General features: G+C 39.6%; 1 protein-coding gene across 14 annotated transcripts in view; it reads left to right on the forward strand.

The window, feature by feature from the left end:
* Nucleotides 1-18208, forward strand: part of PHACTR2 (phosphatase and actin regulator 2) — a gene marked incomplete at its 3' end in the record, with an annotated part of 169032 nt that overhangs the window by 86084 nt on the left and 64740 nt on the right. For all 14 annotated transcript variants that reach the window (XM_080664830.1, XM_080664828.1, XM_080664823.1 and 11 more), the window contains exon 2: nucleotides 8972-9139. In XM_080664830.1, coding sequence (XP_080520956.1) covers nucleotides 8972-9139 — 168 coding nt within the window. The remainder of the gene's footprint in view (nucleotides 1-8971; nucleotides 9140-18208) is intronic.

The following is an 18208-nucleotide window of genomic DNA, read 5'->3' on the forward strand; positions in this document are numbered from 1 at the left end:
TTCCTCATATATAGGGCTTTAATGCACATATGTAGAACTATTAAACACGATTGTTATTCCTATAAATGATAATATGGTACTTAGTGTTTCCATGGATTGCATTTCTCAGAATGGCTGCCTGTTTTATTATGCAGAGTAATCATAAACATAAAATTCTATTTACAGGAAATAAACTTCACCTTTATTTTATTATTTTTTAAATTAAATTTATTGAGGTGACATTGGTCAACATAATGATATAGGTTTCACGTGTGTGTTTCTATGTTACAAGATATGTATATTTGCATCCAGAGTCAAATCTTCTGTCACCATATATTAGGACCCCCTTCCCTCTGGGCAACCACCACACTGCTGTTTATGTTCATGAGTTTCAGTTTTATATCCCACATATGAGTGAAATCATATGGTTCTTAGCTTTTTCTAACTGAGTTATCCACCTTTAATCTTGCTTCTAATTTAGCATGGCTTCAGGGCAACCACAAAAGATGACAGAAAGGTAGATGAACTCTCCCAGAGACCTAGTAAAGGAAAGGAGATATTACTTACATTACCAGGTGAAGAAAGTGGTAATGATAGCCTTTCTAAAAAGAAGAGGTGTCTATAAAGCTCATCGTTTTCAAATACTCTGTCATCTGAGGTCTTGTTAAGATAGCATATTTCTCATTTTGTAACTAGGTAGCTGCGCTTTGGAACACGCATGTATTTAGATGAATCTCACATACATAGCATTCAGTTAGAGAAGACAAACACAAAAGAATTGCTGTATAAGTACACTAAATTGACGTTCAAGAACACATAAAAGCCCTAACCGGTTTGGCTCAGTGGATAGAGCGTCGGCCTGCGGACTGAAGGGCCCCAGGTTCGATTCCGGTCAAGGGCATGTACCTTAGTTGCGGGCACATCCTCTGTAGGGGGTGTGCAGGAGGCAGCTGATCGATGTTTCTAACTCTCTATCACTCTCCCTTCCTCTCTGTAAAAAATCAATAAAATATATATATATATATAAAAAAGAACACATAAAAGAAGTTAGCAGTGATGGAAGTTGTAACAGTGGTTATTTGGGGGAACGGATGGGATGGGAAGAAGCAGAAGGATGGGCCTGGAAATGAACTAGATCTTGATAGGGATGGTGTGTGTGTATTCTTATAGAGAAAGAGGAAATAAATATTTATTGGTTAAATTATATAACTGAGTAAAGAGTAAATATCTTCCTCAAGTGACATGCAGTAGGGGGCAGAGCCTGGACCAGATATCAGGTCTGTCTGCTTCAGAGATGGGCCCCTCACCCACTGCTTTAACTTGGTGCTATGACTCACCCTGTAAGATCTAGGGAGACAGGATTCTTGACCTTACAGAGCTCACAGCATAGGCGGGGGCAGCAAACATGATGGTGGTCAGTGATGCCAGCCCCGGGGCAAGGCTGGAGCAAAGGCGAAAGCAGAGCATCCTAGAAGAGAGCAGTAACTCTGAATGGGGGGCTCGGGAACATTTCACAGGGAGAGGGAGACCTGAACTGGGACCACAAAGATGAGTAACCTTTCCCGTGGAAATCAAGAATGGAATGGCCTGCACATGAACAAACCCAGGGTGGTTGACCTTTTAAAGTAATTCCAAGAAATATGTTCTCATCACAGTGCAGTGCTCATAATAGACAGACGATACCTATTTATGGAAAAAGGTAAAAAACAAACTTACAAAATCCTATCTTTTAACATGTGTCATGACTGGGGGTATGAGTTAGCAATTCAGAAACTGCTATACATATATACGGGAATGGGACAGATGGACAGGGAATGTTGGGAGCCAGCTTTCCCACTCTTGGAAAGAAAGGTTACAGATAAGCAAGAGGGGAAGCCAGTGTGAGCCCTGTGGTATTGGATTAGAGTGGGAGACGTCACAGTGAACTTTCCTTTGGCCAAATAAACAAAGAGATGATTGATAGATAGATAGATAGATAGATAGATAGATAGATAGATAGATAGATGGATGTTAGATAGATAGCTGATAGATAGAATGTGTACATTTGGCTCAGTATACATACATGTATTTCCTAGCTCTGTTTGTTCAGAGGACTTGGAAGCAATGATACCCCTGTGAGTACTATGAGCACTCAGTCTTGGGTTCTGACAGCAGTCTCCAGCGAAAGGAATTAGAGAATTTTTCAACTTTCTATGTTTAAATGTATCTACCAGTGCCTAAAACTCTGAGAATAGAATTTTAGAGTTAGAAACGACCTTAGTTGGCACAGAGGAGAATTACTTTTCATCAGCTGATAGTTCCTTTAAAAAATAATCAGCATTAAAGTAAAAGTCATGGCTAAAAATATTTTTTAAATTATTTAGCCATCATCTTCTTAAAACCCAGCAAGAGTAAAAAGAACAGAATATAAACAAGAAATTAAAGAAAAAGAATAGAATGTGAGAAATGTTGCTATAATAGAGTTAAATGAAGGAATTTTGGTGTCTTCAGAGGAAGACGGTTCTTATAACTTGCCTCCAAATTTGCCAATTTCTGTTCTTCTGTCACTTGAAAGAAACTGTGAAGTTCCACTAGTCATTCATCTTACTCCCCAAAAGGAAGAAATTTGACCTAACCCAATGTAAATGCTTATTAGCAGGAGAGTAAGCATCTCCTTCAGACAACACAAGGATAACCACCTGACTTCCTTATAAACAAACCATCAGTCTCTTCTGCGATGGCTCATAGAATCAGTTCACTCTGACCTTCTTGTCCACTTGGTTTTGTGCCCAGAATTGTATATATGCCCCTGTGTATGACAACAAATTTCCTAAGTCACTATGTCAGTTTAGAGAGAAGACTCACGTAGGATAGGAAATAGAGGTATATTTTCCCTAAGCACTGTTCTAATGCTTCTTTGCCATGTGTTCTATGGCCTTTAAAGGGACAAGTGGAGAATGATAATGGAAGCAAAAACTCTAATGCAAATTAAAATGCAGTGATAATATTATGTAAGCATAAGAAATTACAAAGGCATAAATAGCCTAGAAACAATATTTTAAGGAAATAAAGTTTGGTTTGCTTGTTTTTTTGTGTGTGTTTTTTTTTTCCTTCATTTAAGTTCTTGATTTTTAAAATGTCAGGTGTTTGTATACAATGCCCTTTAACCTGTATATTTTTCTGTAGTACAATAAAATCACTATGAGTACTATTAGAAGCATATACTTAGTACAGCAGAGTATTGTCAAAGTATTTTTTTAACCACGTGATTTCTCTCTAATAGTTTTTGTTACTATTGGGCTTCAAAAAATATATTATCATTAACCTTTAGGTATTTAAGGATATTTAGAGGAAAGGTGAGACAATCTTTGCTGGCTACTTTGGCACAAAGTAGCTGTCAGTCTATACAGAATCAGTACCAGGAGTTACTGAGTTTTGTTTTTTTTAAATTTCCAAGTGATCTTTTACCCACAAAACTTGTGAATTGGAGTACTCTGCCACATTTATCTCACTTCCTCAGTGGTTGAAATAATTATGTGTTGAGAAAAATCTAAAATAAAATAAATGTCTAAATTGCCACATAACTACCGAATATTATAAAAATTCTACAGCCGAAACCGGTTTGGCTCAGTGGATAGAGCGTCAGCCTGCGGACTGAAGGGTCCCGGGTTCGATTCCGGTCAAGGGCATGTACCTTGGTTGCGGGCACATCCCCAGTGGGAGGTGTGCAGGAGGCAGCTGATCGATGTTTCTCTCTCATCGATGTTTCTGGCTCTCTATCCCTCTCCCTTCCTCTCTGTAAAAAAATATCAATAAAATATATTAAAAAAAAAATTCTACAAACTCTTTTATTAGATTAAATTTTTCTAAGAATCCATGTCAATCAGTTCTCAGATCTCAGAGGGAAGACTGTCCAAACCTACACTTTATTTTATGTGGTAATTCTCTAGCATCTAGCAGGGGTCCTCAAACTACAGCCTGCAGGCCACATGCAGCCCGCCGAGGACATTTATCTGGCCCGCCAGGTGCCGCTGCCTGTCCTGCTTAGCAGCCAACTCGTCCCAGGCCCGCAGTGCGCATAGGAATTTGTTCATAGTTTTTTTTTTTAAACTATAGTCCGGCCCTCCAACGGTCTGAGGGACAGTGAACTGGCCCCCTGTTTAAAAAGTTTGAGGACCCCTGACTATGGTCACATGTGCATTGAAACTGCTTATGTGATAAATTTCTGTTTAAATGAAAAATAAAACCTGCACATAATCTCTGAATTTTTAGCAGTTGGTGGTGTAGGGAAGTCCTGTTGGGTGTGAGCTTATTTCGGTGAGAAAATAGACTGAGCTGTGTCATTTAAAGTTATTGCATCTGAGTTCAGCTGGTGTGGCTCAGTGGTTGAGCACTGACCCATGCACCAAGAGGTCACCCGTTTAATTCCCAGTCAGGGCATATGCCCAGGTTGTAGGTCCCAGCTGATCAATATTTCTCTCTCATTGATGTTTCTATCTCTCTCTCCCTCTTTCACTCTCTCTCCCTCAAATCAATAAAAACATATTTAAAAAATAAAATTACTGCATTTGAACGATGAATGACTGTATGCAAAATATTTTAAATATTTAAATGATATTTGAAATATTTTGAAGCGTTGATCTCAAGTGTGAAAAGGAAAGTTCTGATGAATGATGGATTACTCTTGATAACATGAAAGTGGGTAAAAATGGAACATTTAAAGCCATCAGGACATGTAGACTTTCATCTGGGATTAACCTGGCTATTTGTTCTTCTCTGCATGTAATGCAAGATTCCGTAGACTTGTGACAAATTTTTAGAAAGTTTCAAACTAATTGTAATGGTAAATTCATCAAAAAGAAAGATTATAGAATTATCTATGGCACTGGCAGTATCCTAGGTGTTTGCAGGAAAGAAGAGAGTTAATGTCCTGTTTATACTACTCCAAAGCAGGTAACAGTCCCCTTCATGGTCATGGTGTAAGAGAAGTACAATGGCAATTTAGCCAACGTTGCCAACACATGGTTTCTAATTGCAAGTGTGGTTTACTATAATAGCCCAATTATAAAATTACAGGGGGATCCATTCACTCAGGAAACAGTATGTGTGAGAGTATGTGTGAGTGTGTTGCTGTGGTCATTGGCACTGGCCCAGGCAGTTTCCAGAGTACAGATAAAGTCAAGAATTGCAAATGCATAATAAAGGGAGATAATGGCTGTTAATTTCTTATACAGTGATGGATTTAGCATTAAGGCTTTCATTTCTCACTTATCAACTACCTCACTCAATCTCCCCATCTGGCATCTAGGGAATTATTTGATTTTTTTGTTTGTTTGTTTGTTTGTTTACTTTTGTTTTCAGGAGAAAAAAATATACTATTCTTAAGTTGTTCTGGTCCAAAGCAAAATTTTTTTCAATCCTCACCCGAGGATATGTTTTTATTGATTTAAGAAAAACAGAGAGAGAGAAAAAGAGAGAGAGAGAGAAGAGGAAAATATCAATTGGTTACCTCCCATAAGTGCCACAACCCGGAATTGAACCTGAAACCTAGGTATGTGTCCTGACCAGGAATCGAACCCACAACCTTTTGGTGTATGGGATAACCCTCCAACCAACTGAGCCACCTGGCCAGGGCAAAACAGAATTTTTATGGAGTGTTAGAGAATTGGATATGTGGGTTGAGAGAAAATGAGAACTAGGATGTGTGTCTATAGCTACAGAGGTGAATTTGGGATGAAAACTTAACTTCCTGTGTTTGTAATAGTCAGCCCTTTCATATTTCACAACATTTAAATGGTTCAGAATTGAGCCCTTCAGCATAAAGTCTCAGTGAAAAAGAAATACCATACACTTAGTTCCTCCCTGGGTTTCCCCCTAGTTTAAGGAAGGCAGTTGGACAGGAGTGAAAGTGAAATAAATAAGGATTTTACTTCTTCACTCTGTTTTGGCTTTAAAATCAGTCTATTCTCTCTCTCTCTCTCTCTCTCTCTCTCTCTCTCTCTCTCTCTCTCTCTCTCTCTCCTCTCTCCCCCTATTGCACTATGGCCAACATGGGCAAGGTAAAATAGGTTAGGAGCCATACACAGAAGCATTTACATTTCTACCTGAAATTAGAATAGACTTCACTAGTGAGAAGAATGGGATTTATCATTCTCTTTTTGTTTGAAAGGAATACTCCTAAGGATTTAGACTAATTGTCTTTTTTTTTTTTCATTCAGTCTAAGATTTTCCTGCTTCTTGGTTTGTCAAGTAATTTTTTTATTGAAACGTAGACATTTTTGTATTATGTGATGTGACTCTAAATTTTACTGAAACTTTTGTTTAAACGGCTTTGTCTGACATCTCTCCAGCATAGGAAGCAAGGGGTGCTACCGCATTACTGCCTGCTGGAGGAAAAATTCCAGGTTCCTCAGTTGTCCTCTGTTGGTACCTGTTGGTGGAAATGGGGGTGGTGGTAACTCATTGTTATTGTTGGGCACAGTGAGATTTTCAGATCCCCACGTGGTCTCCACTGACACCACAATGGGTGGGAATGGTGTTCCCCTGGGCAGTGGTTGGATACCACCCCAATATTGGGTGAAGGGAGGAAGAGAGATACCTCGTTACTGCCTAGTATGGTTGGAAGTCCAAGTTCCCCTTTCGAGGTTCATGAGGGTAGCAGTCTAGTCTCTCCATTCAGCCTTTGCTGGCATGGATGGTCTTAGTTTCTTCTGTGGCGAACAGTAGAGCAGTTATTGTTTAAAAGTTTTCTGTCTTGCTAGGCTGTTCCTTGCCTACTCCTTTGGCTTTTGTTGAGGCCTTTTTATTTTTTTTTATTTTTATTTTTTAATATATTTTATAATTTTTTTACAGAGAGGAAGGGAGAGGGATAGAGAGTTAGAAACATCGATAAGAGAGAAACATGATACATGCCCTTGACCGGAATCGAACCTGGGACCCTTCAGTCTGCAGGCCGACGCTCTACCCACTGAGCCAAACCGATCAGGGCTGTTGAGGCCTTTTTAGTCTAAGGCCATTGGTGACTGCTTGAACGACAAGTCTGGTATACTAGGACATGAGGAAAGAATCTCACTTCCATGTTGTTTCTTGGGTCCTGAGGTCCCAAACTGGTCTACTTCCTCTTCACCTTGCAGAGTCTTCCTATACTGGCTTTATATATGACACTCGGGGTTTTTACCTGTAGTTAGCTGGAGGAATAGGAAAAAGTGAATCTGCTCCATCTTCCTGCAAGCAGAAGTCCTTGCCATTCCATTTTTTGTTTTATTGTTTTGTTTTTCTCAATATTTTGTTCTGAAATGTTCTGAAAATGAAACAGCTGTACAGTTAACCACCACCTATCCACCACTTAGATTGAACACTTAACATTCTTCTAATTTTACTTTATTGTGTACAAGGTGGAGCAAAAGTAGGTTTATTATTGTTCATATGGAAAATGATACAATAATTAATTAATAACAAGAATAAACTCTGTTTCAGGTACTACCAACTGTAAACCTACTTTTGCCCCACCCTGTATTTGTCCATTCCATCTTTCTATCCATTTATTATTTTTAGTGGACATCAGTACACTTCACCCATAAACACATCAGCTTGAATATTATTAATTGGACTTCACTACTTATGGGTTTTGTTTTTTATTCAAGAAAAATGATCTTAAATACAATAATATTACATGCAATAAACATTAAAATTTCAAGAAAAAAAGTGATTTTAAGTATAATAATATTACTAAAACTGTACTAACATAGTATGATATCACAAAAGTTGTAGGAAATATTAAAAACCTGCAAATAATAGGATTACTTCTATTATAATCTAAAATATATTTTCCCCTCTGGCTCTGTTTTTGTTCATCAGTTTATGTTGTTCATTACTTATGCGTTTTTTTAAAGGTAAATTTTACATAAAGTGACGTGCACAATAGCATAATTACCATCTGATGGATTTTGTATAATCCATCCCTTATTGAGATCATTTCCATCACCCCAAGAAGTTCTTCACACCTCTTCTCACTTCTTACCGCCACCTCACTCCCAAGAAGCGATTATTGTTCTGCTCCCCTCCCTCCTTTGCTCCCTCCCTCCCTTCTTCTTTTTTTTTGGGGGGGTGGGGGGGATGGCCATAAATTTATTTTGTCTCCTTTAGAACTTCATATAAATAGAACCACACAGTGTGCACTTTTTGCATGTTGCTTTTCCTCCAGCACAATGTTTTTGAGATGCATTCAGGTTGTTCTGTGTATCAAGGGCTCTTTTTAAAAAGTTGCTAAGTGCTATTTCACTGCAGAAATAACATTCTGTTAGCCAATATGGGCTCATTCCAGTTTTTTGCCATTAAAATGTGATAGTTGGGGTAAGATGTCATCACTATCTTTCTTCTGCTTTGAACATAGTTCAGGGCAACATAGGTTTTGTACCTTTCTAGAGATTAATAACATGACCCAGGCACATAAAGATATGTTCTATCACTCACAGTATCCACATTTCCCACATTTCTTGTTGTTTTCTTTGAGGCTGAAAACTTTTTTTGTAATAGAAGCAAAAGATAGTTTTAGCATTGTGAAAATTAGAATTTAGCCTCTTGGCTCTAAATTTTACTTTGTGAAGGAGAAACTAACTGTAATATTCATTACTGAGAATGCCAAACTAGCCTATAGGGAAACACCCTATTTCAGAAATATTTAGAATACTCTATTTTGCACAAAGTATTGATGTAGCTGTTGCACATAGATTCAGCTGTTTCAAAGACCCATACTTGGTCTGTCCCTACCTATTAAGTAAGCCTCTTGCTTCTCTGTATCCACAAAATGATTATCTAAGGGTACTATAATTTCTGATTCATTTATACTGATTGATATCAGGGGAGTTCAGCCAGTTGGGAAATGGGCAAAGCAGACTTTATCTGAGATTCCAAATAAAGTGGGCATGCTTGCTGTCAACGGTGCAAGAAGGAATGGATGATGTTCTTCCCACTGGCATGACAGCTTTCCCCTGACTTGCTTTTCTTCATGCAGTTGACGGACTGGACAAAGCTTCCATAGCCAACTCAGATGGCCCCGCAGCAGGCTCCCAAACACCTCCCTTCAAGAGGAAAGGGAAGCTCTCCACCATCGGTAAAATCTTTAAGCCTTGGAAATGGAGGAAAAAGAAGACCAGTGACAAATTCAGAGAAACCTCAGCAGGTAGGAATATCATAACTTTGTTAGAAGAGAAGATCAATTGTTAAATTCGTCAAAAGGTGAAAAATTGAGGCTTGCGGGGGTTTTATTCCAGAAAAAAAATTAATTCATATTTAAAGTGAAATTATTTCATTTAAGGATGAAACAACTTTGAATTCTGACTTGCCTTCTTTTTTCTAATCATTTTGGCTTTCTTAGATAGTCTTGTGACTATATAGTTGTAAATTCACATGAAAACTGGTATGTAGGGAGGGGGGAGTAAAATGGAAAATTAGGAGTAGAAATGTAATTTGCCAGCATTGTAGCTGCAAGTATCCAGTCCATGCACACACACACAGACATACTCCAACTCAATTGTATATCTATCTACTTCGTTCCAGTGGCACGATCCTATCTGTTAACTTAAAATTTTTTAATGTCTTTTTTAAAATGTATTTGTTCTGTGGGCAAAATTTGAATGGCTGTATAAAAGAAAAATATTGCTATATTTGTTGCTTAATATTATATTTCTATCATGTCTTTAGGACTAGTCTCTGTCCTAATGGAGTAATAACCCCATTGGTGTGAAAGTTTTTTTTATCATTAGTTTATTTTGTGGATTTTTAAACCTTAAGAATTATATCATTTAGTACCTTTCAGATGGACTCATGGAGGAAGCTCGCTTTAAATCTCAGGCCAGAATTAAGCCCAACTTAAACAAGTGTCCAGTATCAGTGGTATTTTGTTAATATATCTTCATTTAAGTTCAGCTTTTTCCATGCTTATTATCCAAAACAGTCACTTCATCAAAATTCCTCATTGCACCACAGTCTAATATCATCAGTGTGTGTACAGGGTCACAGAGCATGTCTTACTGGCCTGTGCCGAGGTAAGAGCTGGCCTTTCATTTTAGAGCTGTGAAATAAGATAAAAAATACCACAAAGCTTCCTAAAGAAAATGGTCTCTGATGTATTTGCAGCTATATAATATCTCTGAGCATTTAATATCTTAAAATAAATTAGGATACTATACCTAGAATTTGTTTCAAAATAACCCTGGAAAAGGAGTGAGTATAGATGAAAGAAGATTGACCACAAGTTGGTAATTGTTTAAGCTGTGATGGGTACTTGGGGTTTATGATTCTCATCTCTCTACTCACAGATATTGGAAAATTTCCTTAATGAAAAGATAGAAACGGAAAAGAAACTTGGGCCCTAGCTGGTTTGGCTCAGTGAATAGAGCATCGGCCTTCAGACTGAAGAATCCCGGGTTCGATTCCAGTAGGGGGAGTGCAGGAGACAGCTGATCAATGATTCTCCCTCATCATTGATGATTTCTCTCCCTCTCTGAAATCAATAGAATTATATATTTTAAAAAGGAAAAGAAACCTGGCTGAGAGGGAAATAAGGATAACTTGGTCATTGAATCCTCTTCAGTTCCTCTTGGCTTCTTGGATTAAGAGGCAGTAAGAAGTGGTGGGCAGAGTGCTGTGCTGAGTGAGGACCTCTGGGCTATAGTAGTATTCTTGCCACCAAGGTGCCGTGTGACCTTGAGAAGTCAGATCAGAGTTGAATGAGTTGAATTCTAAGGTGCTTTCAATTCCAGATTCTGTTGTTGGTCCTTGACTCCTCCCAACCCCTTGCTGGGCACCCTGTTCTTCCTTGTTCTTCAATTGTGAATGGAACTACACTGGCCTTCTTAAGTGCCTCCTCTCGCGGTTCCCTAAGCATTGGGAGAATCTGGCTCTTCTCGTTACCATGGCTACCCAAGATGGGAGTCAGTCTCTGGACAGTAGCATTAAGGAGAACTGAGAAGACAGAATGGACTCCTCTTCAGTTGTCTCTCTTGCTCTTTACCTGAATCTGTGCCGCTAACTTCTAAAGACAGCTACAACGAAATGCCTCTTCATCTTTCCTGGTCACCTCTTTTTAATTATTTTAACAGTAGGGAGGCTATAACATATTCCCACCAACTCTAAATATTCAGGAAAAGTGATTTTAAACACTTAAGTATTATTTTGTTATTACATATTTACTGAAGATAGCCTGGCCATCTTCGTAGTCTCTTTTTCCTTCTCAAATTGATACAGGATTTTATATAAATTTAGCTCCAAGAAGTTCTTGGTGGATACTATATTTCTAGTTCCTAAGGACTACCAAACTACATTAAAAATCTGAAAAAGTTATTAGATTCCTCATTGGGTTTTTCCCCCTCAAAATTGTGACAAAATATAAACAAGCCTCGTGGATGTGTTAACAGTTCTTTGTAAATCTGCTTCCTATGTTGACTTGCACGATTTCTTTGTAAACCCACACTATGGCTAATGTTTTACTGGAATTTTATAAGAGGTTATCAAGTGTCCAATTATAAAGTATTTTATCATCACCTTAAATGTCTGTTTAGTTTAAGGCTAAATTCCTGCTGAGCTTTGTGAAATGTATAAGTAAGGCCTAGAATGAAGGGCAGCACAAAATGGTAGGTCGTGTTTCTTTCACGTTGAGGGAAGAGGTCACACACAGAGGAAAATCGATGTGGTTGGAAGTAACCAAGAGAAAAATGTTTTCTTCTTTTAATAAATTATCTTAGAAACAGAGAAATCTGGCTGTCTGGATATGACCAAAGTCATGTGCTATCTGGAAAACTATAAAGTACACCTTAGGCAACAGCCACGATATCTTGGGATATGAAAGAAGATGAATTCTTTCCAAGAAAAGTAATTCTTCTGTGTTTTTCCTTCTCCTAAACTCCTGGCTTTATAATTACATGGACATGAATCTTTCTGTGTTCCACTACGCGGTGATTAATACCACTTTTCCTAGTCTGGATTTCTGCTGTAGGAAATTTTAATTGGTAGTAAATGGGATGCATTGCTGATTTATTAATGTCATTGTAATAAATGCCATTGTGATCACACATTCACTATGATGCTAAGAGGTAAGAAGGGTTCTGTCCTCGGCCTGCTGTGGTAGTCAGCTTGTCCTGTAGGCCAGGATGAGTCTGTGCCCCGACTTTCAGCTCTCCGACCTTGCTTTAAATGAGAAAAGCTACCTGTATCTTCACCTCTGTTTGGGCTGGTCTGTGGGCTGTCAGGTCCTAGGGCAAAAGAATGGCCCCTTTCCATTCACACCCCCAGGTGTTTTTCTCCTTTACGTTTCTTTTCTTGAGTGACAGGGCCCTCCTTAGGTGTGGTACAACCTAATCTCTAGGTTCTATCCCTTTCCTATCACCATAACACAAAATGTTACTTACACTTTTTTTCTTACATAATTATTTGTTCCTGTTCTTTCTTTTGGGGGTGTGAGGTAGACTAAGGTCCCTCTCTTTGGATCTTTCACTCTGCTTTCATCTCCCTATACAAACAAACATCCAAAGCTGAGAATTCAAACCCCCTGTCCAAACACAGTTGTGCCTCTAACTGTTTAAAAACCCAACCTGTATCTGCTGCTCCCACTTTCTCTCTACACCCTCATTCCTCTTCCTACAGCATCTAGCACTTCACTGAGGTTACGCCAAACCTCCTAATCACGAATTTAGTATTACTCTCTCATTTTCATCCATGTCAACCTCTACATTTGCTATTGCTGATTAGTTCTTCCTTGATTTCCAGAAGGTGTCATAGTCTTAGTTGTCTCTGATTTTTCTTGCTCTCTTTTGCCCCCTCTCTTCCCTTTCTTATCTCCCCTAAATCTTTGAGGGGAGTTTGCTACGTGTCTTAGCCCTTCTCTTTCTTTTAACGCGTCCTTCCTCATCACATCCTCTCTTCTCAGTACCCACATCTCTTAACCCCAGGTTCCAAGGCACTTTTACCCAAGCATTTGATGGGCAGCATGTTAACACAGAACCCATCCATATGGTCTGCATATATCTACATGGAAAATGTGGTGCTCGCCAGGCATTGACCCAGAGCCGCGTGTTCTGTAGCAAATGAGCCAGCAAGGTTCCTGCTCTCATGGAGCTTTCACTGTAGAGAGGTAAAGTGCTGGAAAATGCTATGAGTGAGCACAGGGGGTGAGGGACGAGGGAGTAGAAAAGCACTGTGTACAAACATGTTCCAAACCAAAACAGATCCCTTGCCAACCCCAGCTGTCCTAGGCATTGCAGATGTGGCTTTGTTTGGCTTCCAGACTTTGAACCATGGGGTTCTTTGACACTTTCCTGCCTGTTACCATCTTCCCATTTGGTTAGTTCTCAAAACCATTTATTTATTTCCTCCTACTTAGGTCATCCTTTCTTCTCAATCCCCATCGTCTTGCCTGTCCTCATCACCTTCTGTCTCAGTTATTGCAGGTAGCCTCTTGGCTGTACTTAGGTATTGGCTGTACTAGCTGTAGAAAGCTATGGAGTGCTAGAGAACGCAGGGAGAGGCTGGGTTCTGGCAGGAAGCCCACGAAGGAAACCTGACTAGCTGGTGAGGCTGACAGAGAAGGTTCTGGATGCCACAGGCTTACCCCAGAGTAAGCAAGATAGCACTTTTCCAAGTCTCAGGCCAGACAAGTAGAACAGTGGGTTCCCCACACCAAAACGACACATGTTCCACCAGGTAGGGTAGAATAACAGAGCATCCAGGTGAGTGAGATTGGGAAATCCAGGCACGCCTTGGTACATAAGTTGTAGTATTCATGGGCAGATGGGGCTGGGTATAAGGAAACAGGCTTAAATAGAGCCTCCATCCTTGGTTATGTTTTGTTTTTATGGAACTTAGGGGATAGAGCTGGTAACGAGGACGGGAATTTACCAAAGGCTTCAGGACAGAAGCTCACTCTACAGGGTGGAACACAGAATGGGTCTGTGGGAGTAGCTTCCTCAGACCCCGAACCTCAGCTGTCAGAGCTCCTGTTGCTAGAATGACACAGCCCAAGACCTGAGAGGGAGGAGAGAGCAGAGGCTGTTGTGGATTTGGGGAAATAGGGAGGCAGAGCACCCATCTCTCCCCCTTTCCCCTCCATATCACTCTAATACTACTGTGAGGGAATCTCATGCAGATGGAACTAGGTTCTGTCCCATCTTACTCATATGGTGTGACTGTCCCCACATCAATTCCTAAATGAATTTCAGATTCCTCAACTTTCCTCAAAGTAACCCAAACTGACCTTTCCTATCTTTATTAGTTGTGGCCTTGAACTTCAGTCACACAAGATCACTGAGCATGCCCTAAGCCTTCTTGTCCCCAGGTCATTCTTCTTGCTCTTCCCTCTTCCTCTGAGCACCTCCTTCCCCAGCTACAGCTGGTGAAAGACTACCACGTAAACAAGGGCCATTATGTCTCTTCTTTCTGAATCTATTGGCCTTGATTCTGCACCAGCTGGGGAGGAACCTCCCCTCCTTTGCTTGCACTGCTGTTATGACAAGTATATTTTCACTTCTTTTCTCGTTTATGTGTCTGCTCCTAACTTACTTTGTCAAGTATTTAAGAGCAGAGACTATCTCACTCAGCTTTGCCCCACTTCAGGTGCCTTATGCAATAATTTGTGCCTGGTATGCACACTTACATGTGCCTTGAATTGCTTATTTATTTCCTATTCTCTGAAACTAAAAATAGAGCACTTGGGTACTTTAGGATTTCATAAAAGAACTTGAAGATTTAGAAACCATACTGCAAATAGAGAGTAATTTAAAATACCAATCAAAAACATCTGTACTCATAATTACAACCATATACAGCTATTAAGAGGCCAATAAAATAATTAGGAAAAATTTTTTCTATCTTTTGACCCTATTTTGAAAGTAAGTTACATTCCTAAAGAAAACCAAGGCAACTTCTCTTCATTAAAATTGTGACTTTTATTTGTTTTCTTAGAAATGGGGAAGGAATGCCAGTCTAGATTTTTAGATAACAGTATTGCAAGTTACCAGCTTTCTATTAATCAGAGTAACTTGTAGAGAGTCATCTGGTAAAAATTTTAATTTACCAAAGGTACTCAGCATTTCCTAATAATAACAATGGCTAATGTTTTTTGAATGCTTTTGTGTCAGTTCCTGCTCCAAGAACTTTATTCACATTAACTCATTTAATCATCAAAACTTAAGAAGTTTAAGTGCTACTATTATTCCACTTTTATTCACGAGGACACTAACACAGGAAAATTCAAATCACTTGCCCAAGGAAACACACCGGATAGGAAGCAAAGTCAGTATTTTAACCCACGCAATTTGGCATCATAGGCAATACTTAAACCATCACGCCATGTTGCATCTCTAGAAGATAACTTCATAGCCAGATCAGTAAGAATTGCTCATTGAAAGATGAATCTAATACATTGGTTTGCATCATATACTAGTTTTTGCCGTAAGAAGGATTTGGTCTCAGGAATTATTTTGGTTCTTGACTGGCTTGATTTTCACAGTGTATACATTAAAAAAAAATGATTGGCAAAAATGATAAAAATATGTATGGTCTTAGTAAAGATAATATTCTCTGCAGCCATAGAGGTGTAATGTTGCTGCGAAGGATGATTTTCTATACCTAAAAAGGAGGGCAAAAATTAGAGGATTTGCCAGGGTGATGTTTGTTAAGGACTGCTCTGGTTGCATTAATAAATGACATCGTTTTTACTTTATCTCGGTCCACTGAGAAGATGGAAGTACTTTCAGATATTGTTCACCCTCACACCATTTTGGAGGAAGAGAAAATGTCTCCCTTTTCCCAATTTGTATAGCGAGAGGATACCTAACCAGCCATAACCATGCAGCACATCCAGGTCCACATAGTGCTCCTTGCTTACATGGTACCCAACACTCACTTGTCCTCTCAGATACCTACTACATGCCAGGCACTGTTACAGTGACACAACAGGAAACGGAGGAGAAGAACCTGCCCTTCCTCATGGAGCTTACATGCTAGCAGGGGTGTACAGAAAGTAAACCCAGTAAGAGAGTATATTAGAACAAGAGAAGAGAAAAAAATAAAGCAAGAAATAGGGAATGTGGGAAGGAAGTTACAGTTTAAAATAGTTGTCAGGGAGCCCCCAGTTTGGCTCAGTGGACAGAGCCTTGGCCTACGGCCTAAAGCAGCCGTGGGCAAAATACGGCCCGCGGGCCGGATCCGGCTGTTCTATCCGGTTCTCTTGCTCTCCCCTCCGCTCCTTTACTTTGAATTTATATTAGTTCACACAAACACTCCATCCATGCTTTTGTTCCGGCCCTCAGGTCCAGTTTAAGAACCCATTGTGGCCCTTGAGTCAAAAAGTTTGCCCACCCCTGGCCTAAAGGGTCCCGGGTTCAATTCTGGTCAAGGGCATGTACCTAGGTTGCAGGCCCCTTTCCACCTGGGCCCTGATTAGGGCTCGTGCAGGAGGCAACCATTCGATGTGTTTCTCTCACATCAATATTTCTCTGTCTTTCCCTCTCTCTTCATTCTCATTAAAAATCAATGGGAAAATATCCTTGGGTGAGGATTAAAACAACAACAAATAAAATAGTTGTCAGGGAAACTTTATCAGGAGGGAGCAACATTGAAGGAAAGAAAAGCACTCAGAGAAATCCTATTAAATAATGACATGCCTTTCCTTCTGTCTAATAATGGTGTTCATACACTGTGAGTGTAGTTCATTATATACTTTTCTCTATCCAATACTTTAACAATGAAAATTCCCCACATTCAGGCACCTCATGATTGTTAATTCTAATAGCTTCAGGGGTGAGCAAAAGTAGGTTTACAGTCAATACAATGATGATAATACAGAAATTAATAAATAATAATACAAGATAAACTGTTTCCTGTACTCACAACTGTAAACCTACTTTTGCCCAACCCTGCATTTCCAGCACCATGGCTTCTGACAAATCACATGATTTCACTCTATACAATTCTACTAGAGGAGGAGCGGAAATCCAAGGAAGGGATTTAACTCTGCAATGTAAACATTTTGTTATGGCTTCCTTTCTTCCGTTTAAATCCAGGAACCAGTCCGTCAGAAAGCCAGCTCCATGGAGCCAAGGTTTACAATCCCTCATTTGCTGGTGGTGCTTTTTGGTGGAGCCAAGTATCAAATCCAACAAAGGATGCATTTGTGAGTGAAAATGATAATGCATTATTGCCTCTGTCTTCAAGCAGTGTCTCACTTACATGCCAGTGGTGGCCCCAATACTGCTTGGTTAGAGTATCTGGAGTGATGAGAATGTGCCCAAATTAATTTACAAAATTCAGTTTAATCCACAGTGCACCCGAAGCCTGATACTATTAAGACCCGCCCATATAAAGCCAAACACTATTTATTGTGACTACAGTAAACCACTTTTTGAGTTTTCAATTAAGGTTGTAAAGGACCTTGTCAGTCATCTAAGTCTACCTCCAGGGCAGCAATCCCGGTCTCCAGCAACCCTGGCTGTAAATGGTCCCCCAGCTTCTTCCTGGGCTCCCAGTTCCTAGCTCTAATTACTGGGGAGGTTTTCTTACATTGACCTGAAACAAATTCTCTTCCATTTTTCTAACTCTCCGCTGGTACTAATGCATATATATCTCCTAATCACATTGTTACATGATGACCCTTCCCATCTTTCCTAACGTTCTTTCACCCCCTTGATCTATTTTCTCACCGTGGGGCCATACTAAGTTGTCAAGATTATTCTGTGAGCTTTTATTGAACACCAGGCCTCATGCAGTGTGTGCTGGGGACAGTGATGAACAAGCCTGATGAGGTCCCTGGCTCATGGCTATTTTTAATGCTAAGATAACATGGTGACTTGCCCCAAAATTCTTATTATTACACTTCACCAACCACATTGTTACTACTTAGAATCACATCCAGAGTAGGAATTCATCTTGTTAGGAAAATGATAAGAACTTATCAGTAGGAACTAAGTGTCTTGTAAGTGTCCAGGGAAGTGACAGTTCCCCGGTGATGGTTTATATTGCATTTCTGCTCATTTAATGTTCCATATATAGAATGATGTCACCCAGATCCTCCTGAGTGATTTGTTTTCCCCCCTATAACAACATGTTGTATGTTGTATTTTCTTTCTGTGTTCCCACTTCTACATATTCCCTAGCATGTGTCACTCTCAGTTCTGTCTTTTCCTGAAGGCATGTGCCTTCCTGATGGTGTCCCAATGGGCCTGCCCCCGCCTGACATTAGACCTCCCCTTTGTATCTG

Source organism: Plecotus auritus (assembly GCF_963455305.1).
Source record: "Plecotus auritus genome assembly, chromosome: 4".
NCBI classification, from domain to species: domain Eukaryota; kingdom Metazoa; phylum Chordata; class Mammalia; order Chiroptera; family Vespertilionidae; genus Plecotus; species Plecotus auritus.